This window comes from Camelina sativa, chromosome 9, assembly GCF_030686135.1.
Source record: "Camelina sativa cultivar CO46 ecotype springtype chromosome 9, ASM3068613v1".
NCBI lineage: Eukaryota > Viridiplantae > Streptophyta > Magnoliopsida > Brassicales > Brassicaceae > Camelina > Camelina sativa.
Window position 1 is genome coordinate 6,005,094 of NC_141888.1, and position 10,136 is coordinate 6,015,229.

The window sequence follows — 10,136 nt, forward strand, 5'->3', positions numbered from 1 at the left end:
GCCTTACGTGTCTAGGGTTGGTGTCTCAAGGTCGGTTGTGATCTTGCCTATATAAGCTTTTCATCGTCTCTTTTAATAAGCAGTTTTTGATAATTAATAAACGAGATTTTTCTCTCAACCCTTGTCTTGATTCGATTAGTTTCATCAAAACAGGAAGTCGGTCTCAAGAGATTTGCACAAATCTCTTGATTGAGCGAAGCAAGTCTCAAGAGAATAACTTAATTCCCTTGATTGAGCTACAACCAGTTCTTACCATGCCGCGACCTAAGAAAGAAGTCCAGCCAAGTGAGGGAGAGCTTAATCGCCAAGCCATCGCAGAACTTCGAGCTCAAGTTCAGAGCTTAGCAATGGTGGTTCAAGCGATGAGTTTGCGTAAAGCGGCTCCAGAGAAAGACAAAATTTTTGACGACGATGACAAAACAGAGTTTGACGAGAATCCTTTTGGTGAAGAAAAGGTGAAGCTTCTTCGTCAAAACGGAGAAGATGATAATGACGGGAGGTGGGAATCAAGCTTTAAGCTAGAGATTCCAGAGTTTCATGGAAGTTCTTCACCCAAAGATCTTTTGGATTGGTTTGTCACAGTGGAAGAAATTCTGGAGTTTAAACGTGTACCTTTAGAACGTTGTGTGCCTTTGATTGCGATCCGTTTTCGACAACGAGCTGCAGCGTGGTGGGCACAATTGAAAACAACTCGGTCACGTCAGGGAAAAGAAAAAATCACATCATGGAGCAAGCTTCGTAAACATATGCAAAAAAAATTTTTGCCATTCAATTATGAGCAACTCTTGTTCCACAAACTGCAGAATTTACGTCAAGGGAATCGTACGGTTGAAGACTATGCTACTGAATTTTTTTTATTAATGAATCGTGTGGAAGTTAGAGATTCAGAACAGCAGTTGATCGCTCGTTTCATTGGAGGACTTCGTCAACAGATTCAACACACACTCAATCTGTTTCACCCTCTTTCTCTTGGCGAAGCTCATCAACAAGCAATCACCATTGAAACACAGACCAAAGACAATTTTTTGGGTTGGAGCTCTTCCCGTCTGAATCGCCAACCAAACCTTGCTACTCCTTTTGCACCAGAAGTCACCGTTCCTGTTCAAGCCAAAGAGACAGCTATTGTTCCTGTTGACACGAACCGACCAGTACGTACGGGAACTCTCCGTTGTTTTGCTTGTGGAGAACCGGGGCATCGTCAATCAGCCTGTCCGACATGTAACCGTCGTGGTTTATTACTTGATGACACTGGCAATGATGTTGAGGTAATTTATGATGATTATCCTGACACAACAGAGGATTTGCCAGCCGATGATGGTACATTGTTGATGATGAGACGTATATGTTTACCTCCACGAGCTGAAGATGAGCATCCTCAACGTCATAACCTCTTTCACTCTCGGTGTACGATTGAGGGCAAAGTTAAAAAGTTTATTATTGATTCGGGAAGTTGTGAGAATGTTGTGGAAGAAGCTGTTATCAAAAAGCTTAATCTCATTTCAGAGCCTCATCCATTACCTTACAAGCTTGCATGGTTAGACCAAGGAACAGATGTTGTTGTCACACGGCGGGCGTTGGTGTCTTTTTCTATTGGTAATGCTTATAAAGATCAACTCCATTGTGATGTCGTACCTATGGATGCTTGCCATCTTCTGTTGGGTCGCCCTTGGATTTATGACACCAAAGTTCAGCATGATGGATTTTTAAACACCTACAGTTTTCGCTTCAACAACCGTCACTTTACACTGCAACCTTCTCTTCCGCTAACACACAAGGTTCCGTCTAGCCCTGTCTTAGTTTTGAGGCATGCTCCTTTTGAAGCTGCATTGCGTGAAGAGGGAATCATAGTTGTTCTGCTTTCCACCTCTGTTTCAACTGCCGTTACACCTAACATTCCTGTCGGATTTCAAGCCCTGCTCCATGAATTCAATGATGTCTTTCCTGATGACTTGCCACCAGGCCTTCCTCCTCTTCGTGACATTGAACATCGTATTGATCTAGTACCTGATGCGGCTCTTCCTAATCGCAGTCATTATCGAATGAGTCCAAGTGAACACGAAGAGCTACGAAAACAAGTCGACGACTTGGTTTCTAAGGGTTTTTTGCGTGAAAGCTTGAGTCCTTGTGCAGTGCCTGCTCTCCTTATTCCAAAAAAAGATGGTTCCTGGAGGATGTGTGTTGATAGCCGCGCCATTAATAAAATAACGGTACGCTATCGTTTTCCTATTCCTCGACTTGATGACTTACTTGATCAAATCGGTGCAGCATCTGTGTTCTCCAAGCTAGATTTAAAAAGTGGATATCATCAAATTCGCATACGTCCGGGTGATGAATGGAGAACGGCGTTTAAGACACGAGAAGGGCTTTTCGAATGGCTTGTCATGCCCTTTGGTTTGTCAAATGCTCCTAGTACCTTCATGCGTGTCATGAATCAAGCTCTCGGCCATTCATTGGGAAATTTGTGGTGGTTTACTTTGATGATATATTGATCTTTAGCTTGTCTTTCGATGATCACATCCATCATTTGCGTGAAGTTCTCTTGGTTCTTCGCCGTGATAAACTCTTTGCTACGATGAAAAAGTGTGAGTTTGGTTCACGTCTAGTCCACTTCTTGGGCTATATAGTGTCTGATGATGGATTAGTTGTGGATCCTAGCAAAGTATCTGCGATACAATCTTGGCCTGAACCTAAGACATTGTCGGAAACACGTAGCTTTCATGGCTTGGCTTCGTTTTATCGGCGTTTCTTCCCACACTTTAGTAGTGTGATGGCCCCAATTACAAGTTGTATTCGAGATGGCACCTTCGCGTGGACTCCGGAAGCTTCCGTGGCGTTTTCTTTAATCAAAGATAAGCTCAGCTCGGCTCCCATTCTCGCACTGCCTGATTTCACTATGGTCTTTGAGCTTCATTGTGATGCTTCCAAAACAAGAATTGGCGCTGTCTTAAGCCAATGTACTCGCCCCATTGCTTTCTTTAGCGAGAAGTTGGCTGGTGCGCGTTTACGTTAGCTTTTGGAATGATTCCTGGAGTTCCAAATGGTGGCTTGGATGGTTTCCATCACTTACAAGGTTCCCTAAGACCTCCCTTAAATGCTCCACTCAACATGGGTATTCCTCGACAGCGATGCAGAGACTTTGAGGATCGTATTGTTGTTGCCTCAGAGGGGACATGTGTCCAATGGAGCATGGGATGAATCGTATTGTTGTTGACGATGTTCAGGTATGTTTTCTTGATTAATTTTTCCTATAGTGGGATTAGATTTATCTAGAAAAACACAATAAAACCTAGGGGGATTTACTAGATATCTGATAACTATTTGCATGATCCTCCAGGACCTCCACTGAGCTGGAATATCAGCACATCTATGTTTCTTGCATATGTTGCTACTAGTATGACCACTTTAGTCCCTTCAATAATAATTCTCAGTGATGTTGAGATTAAGTTCTTTAATGTGTTCAGCATTAGCTTTACATGGCATGATAGTAGTATGAACACTTTACTCCCTTCAACAGTAGTTCTCAGTGATGTTGAATTAAGTTCTTTAATGTATTCAGCATTAGCTTTACCTGACATGACTCTCAGAAACAGCCAAACTCCATTCTGAGTTTTGGATGCATGTTAATGATATATTGATATCATGGTTGTTATAGCAAATACTTTGTATCGCATGATAACTTTCTTATAACTGCCATTTTATTATACTTCTCTAAGTGATTAATTTTTCTTCATTTTCTAATTGTGCAGAGTCTATCACAGTTTCACCTTCCTGTTTCAGTCCCTAGTGCACCTCATCTGGCAGCTTCTTCGAAACCGGTGACTGCACAATTTGGGGGTGCTAATTTCATGAATGCTAAAGGAGCTCATGGGAGGATTAACGAGGTTGGAATGCCTGTTGATGCTTTGGGTTATGGGGATGCATATCCTAGTGCTGGTGGAACTGATTTTTATGATCCTGATCAACCTTTGTGGAATAACAGTACTGGTGAAACGTCAGGTGCAATATCTACTCTAAATTCTCATGGGATTGATGAGAATGTAGCTCCACTGGATGACAATAACCACGATGGCGCTGAAAATGGATGTGGTATTCGAGACTCTAGAAGCACAAGTCAATCAGTTTGGGGAAGGATGCGTGGTTCTAATAGTCAAGCAACTTCGAAAGAGAAAACTGATACAGTATTACATTCGTCAGCTGGTCTTGAAGGTCAATTAAAGGAGGTCTCAGTCAATATATCCCGACATGGTAAACAAAATTATGTCGGTGAAAGTGTCACAAAAGTTGTTGATTCATCAAATACTTCAAATGATGCAATGAACAATACAAGGAAATCAACTCAAAAGGCAATGCGGACTCTATTTGTGAATAATGTTCCCCACGAGAGCAACAGAAGGGACCTCATTCTTGCCCATTTTCAGAAGTTTGGGAAAGTTATTGATATTCACATCCCATTAAATAGTGAGCGAGCATTTATGAAGATAGTGTACCTGATAATGGCCTGAATCTGCTCTCAAGGCTCCTGATGCTGTGATGGGTAACCGCTTTATTAAACTTTGGTGGGCAAATAGAGATAGTATACCTGATAATGGCCTATCCACTGGCAATGGTGCTTTTATGAAGGTTCGTGGTATGACTGCTTCTGGAGGGCAGAACCAACTTCCAATTGCTGCAGCTTTGAAAAGCAACCATGTAAATTCCATGGCAAAGGGTCCTCTTTTCCACACTGGTGGAGCTCCATCCTCCTCTGAGCAGTCTAAGGCTGTGGTGGCTACTAGTGGTCCCAAGGTTACGCTGCTTCAGCAGAAGAAAGCAGACACTCTTGAGCAGTTGAAGGAGACACTTCGGAAAAAACAGGAAATGTTGGAGCAGAAGCGTAACGGGTACCGCAAAAAAATTGGCGACGCTCGAAAAACAAGTACGACCAAGTAACGAAATCTCTTTCCATTTTTTTATTCAATCCCGGTTATACCTTTTCAAAGGAGAATTACAATTTTGCAATCACTAGAATTCTAGAAAGTTAAGCAGAAGTAGAAGATAGGGTTCTGTAAATTTGAATCTCAGAATTGTCTTTTAGAAATTGAAGTAGTGTACAATGCTAGATAAGTGCAAACCTGATTTCTGATTATATCATAGCATTGAGTTTGGTTCACTAAGATATGAGTAGACATATGTGCGTCGTGATATATTTATTTTGGCTTAGGATGTCTTCAGCTAATGACCTTGTATTATTAAATATCACATAGATGCAGATGAAATTATTTACTTTATCAACATTAATATCATCTTTCTCTAATATTCTCAGGGTACGGTTGTCAAGGGCGAGGACACATGTTGCAGCTTGTCTGGGTAACACGTCAAAGCAGCAGAGAGAGCAATAATAACAGCAACAACAACAGTAATAGTCTCTCTGTTTCTTGTGACCACCTTATCAGCAAAAGCAAGTGCGCTTCTAATGACCCAAAACCAGGAGATGAAGTCAAGACCTCCTCTACAGAAAAACTAGAGAATACAAATGTTTCTGAAGACAACGACAGTACCTTGGATAAACAAGAGACCAAAGAAAGCGACAACGATAACAATAAAAGTAACCACGAGTCCTTTCGAAGGAGCTTCTGAGGCGATTGTAGCTACAGGAACTGATGAAGATCAGTCTGAACAAATCCGTGAGTGAGGTAATCTTTTTGTCTCAGAAACATATCTTTGATCTTGGGATCTGGTATTAGTGATCTTTTTCTCCGTTTTAGGCTATTTAGCCAATTCGTGAGACGTTAATATTTGTTGGTAGCAAAAGATATATCTAAGTAATTTTATTTTTTCCTTTTTTTCGATAGTAGAATGTGAAAAAGAAAAGAGAGAAAAGAGAAGACAGAAAAAAAAGTGTATTGTTACATTTGGCCTTCCAAGAACATTTGGTTGGGCCTTTGTATCAGCAGATCTTCGTGTTTTTTCCCCAGTTATTAGCTGCTATAACAATTTCGATTCTGTTGTATATAGTTTTGGACATTTTGATTCTTAGTCGTTTATAGTGGAGGAGAAATTTGGTTCGGAAGCCATTTTGAAAGTTATATGCAATGTTAGGTAGACTTTTATTCTTATCTCCTTTTAGGATTGGAATCTTCAAGTTACAGTGTAGTGTATTTGTTTTCTTTCAGTTTTAACATTTATAAAGGAACAGTTGTAAACAAAATTCAATATTTGTATATAATTTTATGCATATCGTCTATTGGTTATGCTTGCGATTGCCATGATAACAATTGTTTTTTTCTTTTTCTTTTTTCTTCTCAAGATATATAAATTATACTGGATAGGGTCATTACAGACAAATCTTTGCTATTAGCCAAGATAGACATTACTTATAGAAAATTGATTATCCTAATTAAACTACCAAACGAATAAGTCAAAGATAGACTCAGAACAACCGAGCCAAAGAGTTCTTTAACATGAGAAGAAGCTCCTCATCCTCAAATACTTTATGTAGCCAAGACGGATAACCCAATGCGCCACATATGAGTGAACCCTTGAATCTATAGTTATATCTTGTGCGATGAGTGTGACTTACTCGTAGAAACCATTTCAATCTCCAATTTTTATTCTGAAATCTTCTCAAAAAAATAATGAATCTCATCCACTTGTGCACCAAAAGAAGGCCATGCCCATGCATGCCTTATAGCTAGGTCTTCTACATGCTTCATAGATATCCTTAGCTTCCGAGGCAAAACTACTTTCTAGATTGAGTTTATAGCTACGTGTACTTTTAATGCGCCTGAGTATACTTGCAAGTGCAGCCTCATGTTTGTTATTGTAGACCATAGAAAGCTTTTCTTCTGTAAACCAGAGCCCAAACTGCAGAGCTCATCAACACTCTAGTAGCTCCTCCTAACTTTTTACTTCGCAAACCATGAAACTCCAATATTAGATTTGACCCATTGTTCATAAGGAGGATGTTAGGAATTAGTGAACAAAGAATGAGACAAAATTCAAAAGAAGCTTGGAGGACAAGTAGTGCCAGCTCAAGTGATGACTCACGTTCAGGACCACAAGCTGCAACAATCCGATTTTGCCGCCGAGCCTGTAAAAGCAAAAACAAAAGAGGAATTCGTCTTATTTTCTCCCCGCAAAGAGATCGAGTGATGTCACTACAATAACACCAAGGAAGAGGCAACTTGTAGAAGCGACTAGAAGGGAAACTAGGGTTATTGAGCAAGCATCTATATAAAGGAAGTGTATGTATGAGAGAGAGATAAGGTTAAGTAGAGAGAACATAAACAAAGAGTAAACTTGTGCTTTATGTTCTTGGGGAAACAGAGAGAGACAAGAGAGATTATATCGAGTGAGCTTGTAAGGGGTTCAGTGGGTGAGAGATTTCTCTGTGTTAAATTCTGTGATTAGTGGATTCCGGGAGTCAGATCCCGGCCCAGACATAGATTCCTCGTTAACGGAAGTGAACTGGGTAAACATTGGTTCGGTGTGCTCCGTTTTCTTTTCTTTTGTTATGTTTTGGTTTCGGTTGCGTTTTGAGTTTGTTGAGTATTCTATCGGAAACAAACTTAGATAAGTTCTCTAAATCCTAGACAGAAGCTCATTCAAGCTAAAGACATCAACTTTAACCTCTGTTTAGCTTGTCAAATTGGTATCAGAGTGTTGGTTGCGTTGTTTGGTTGTTCTGTAAAGTCTGCTCAAGCAGAGGAACCATGTCGTCGGCAAGGATTGAGGTGGAGAAGTTTGATGGACGTGGAGACTACACGTTGTGGAAAGGAGACGCTGATTGCTCACTTGGATATTTTGGGTCTAACGGTGGCTCTCTCGGAAACAAAAGTTTCAGTCTCAGATCCAGAGGAGTCTAAGGGTGACGAAGGTGGAACCAAGGATAAGGGGAAAGAAGCAAGGGAGATAGAAGAGCTTCTAGAGGAGAAAAGAAGAAAGGCAAGGAGCACTATAGTGTTGAGCGTTTCAGATCAAGTACTGAGGAAGATCAAGAAAGAGAAGACTGCAGCTTCTTTGATCAAAGCTCTAGCCAACTTGTACATGTCTAAAGCTCTTCCTAACCGCATCTATCTGAAGCAGAAGCTCTACGGTTTCAAAATGAACGCATGTCTGTTGAAGGTAAGATCGACGAGTTCCTTCATCTTATAGCAGATCTAGAGAATACAAGAGTAATAGTATCAGATGAGGATCATGCTATATTATTGCTTATGTCGCTTCCTAGGCAGTTTGATCTGTTAAGAGACACCCTGGAATATAGTACAGGAAGAACTAGGTTAACACTAGATGAGGTTCTAGCTGCTATATACTCTAAGGAGTTAGAGTTTGGATTAAATAAGAAGAGTACCAGAGGTCAAGCTGAAGTGTTGTATGCAAAGGACAAAACTGAGAACAGAGGAAGGTCTGAGCAGAAGGAGAAGGGAAAGAAGAATAGGTCCCGATCCAAATCTAAGAGTAGAAATGGTTGCTGGACTTGTGGAGAAGAAGGAAATTTCAAAAACGCATGTCCAAACAAAGGCAAGTCACAAGGAAACAAGAAGGATCGGGGAAACGGCAGCAAAGGAGAAGCTGCGATGGTGAAAGAACACTCAGCTGATGATGTAGGGCTTTATGTGTCTAAAGCACTTTATTCTGCAGGAGTAAATTTGGAGAATGAGTGGATTATGGATACAGGATGCAGCTACCACATGACTCACAAGAGAGACTGGTTTGAAGAAATAAGTGAAGATACTGGAGGATTAGTGAGGATGAGAGAAAAACTACATCAAAGGTCAGAGGTATCGGCAATATCAGGATCAGAAATGAGGATGGATCAACAGTATTGCTCACACACGTGAGGTACATTCCTGATATGGACAGAAATTTGCTATCTATGGGAACAATGGAAGAGCAAGGATGCAGTTTTGAATCCAAGAATGGGATCCTAAAGATAAAAGAAGAAGATCATACCATTCTGGTGGGAAAGAGGCATGAGAAGCTTTATCTTCTTCAAGGAAGACCCGAAACTGGTCAGTCTCTCGCGGTTGAGAGGTCACCTGATGATACAGTCTTATGGCACCGGAGATTGGGCTACATAAGTCAGAAAAACATGGAGATCTTGGCAAAGAGAGGTTTTCTGGACAAGAAAAGGATTACAACCTTAAAAATGTGTGAAGAATGTATATACGGAAAAGCAAAGAGAGTCAGCTTTGTCTTAGCTACTCACGGTACCAAAGACAAGCTCGACTACGTACATTCGGATTTATGGGGAGCTCCATCAGTGTCACTGTCTTTGGGAAAGTGTCAGTACTTTATCACATTCATCGATGACTACTCGAGAAAGACATGGGTTTACTTCCTAAAGCACAAGGATGAGGCATTTGAAAAATTTCTCGAATGGAACACTTTGGTGGAGAACCAAGCAGAGAGGAAGATCAAGATGACAACGGTCTAGAATTCTGCAATCACATGTTCAATGAGTTCTGCAAGGAGAGAGGAATAGCAAGACACAGAACATGTGCATACACGCCTCAGCAGAACGGTGTTGCAGAAAGGATGAATCGCACGATTATGGAGAAAGTAAGAAGCATGTTGAGTGATTCTGGAATGCCTAAGAGATTTTGGGCTGAAGCTACTAACAGAGCAGTAATCTTGATCAACAAAACACCCTCATCTGCATTAAACTTTGAGATTCCTGACAAGAGATGGACATGTAAATCTCCAGTTTACAGTTATTTAAAGAGATTAGGATGTGTTGCTTTTGTTCATGCAGATGAAGGCAAACTAGTTCCTAGAGCCAAGAAAGGAGTGTTTCTAGGCTATCCAGAAGGAGTGAAAGGTTACAAGGTATGGTTAATAGAAGAAAAGAAAGTTGCAGTAAGTAGAAATGTGTTATTTAAGGAGAATGCAGTCTACAAGGATCTGATGCAGGGAAATTAAAACTCTGAAGAAGAAGCATCAAGCGGTTCTCTGGATATTGATCTTCAAGAAACTGGTGATACACGCTTGGGTGGAGATCTCCTGGAAGAAGCAGGATCCCTAGGAGATCACTCAACTGTTCAAGATGATCACCAAACAGAGGCGAACGCAATCCCTGAAGATCCTGCACTTGATTCACCAGAGAGTTATCATTTGGTTCGCGATAGAACAAGGAGACACATCACTGCTCCTAGGAG

The 10,136-nt window shown here is 40.8% G+C and overlaps 1 protein-coding gene and 1 pseudogene across 2 annotated transcripts; both read left to right on the forward strand.

Moving 5' to 3' along the window:
- Window positions 1-254: 254 nt before the first annotated feature.
- On the forward strand, window positions 255-2,489 carry LOC109126359 (uncharacterized). The gene has a single exon (XM_019229870.2). It carries the CDS (start codon window positions 255-257, stop codon window positions 2,487-2,489), a length of 2,235 nt encoding a protein of 744 aa, XP_019085415.1.
- Window positions 2,490-2,572: 83 nt separating this feature from the next.
- Window positions 2,573-5,153, forward strand: LOC109126525 (zinc finger CCCH domain-containing protein 41-like; annotated as a pseudogene). Its single transcript, XR_015566154.1, has 4 exons — window positions 2,573-2,896; window positions 2,980-3,221; window positions 3,747-4,915; window positions 5,100-5,153. The product of XR_015566154.1 is annotated as a zinc finger CCCH domain-containing protein 41-like (transcript).
- Window positions 5,154-10,136: the final 4,983 nt, after the last annotated feature.

Coding starts and splice junctions, on each gene's coding strand:
- LOC109126359 (XM_019229870.2), top strand. CDS start 255: ATGCCGCGACCTAAGAAAGAAGTCCAGCCAAGTGAGGGAGAGCTTAAT.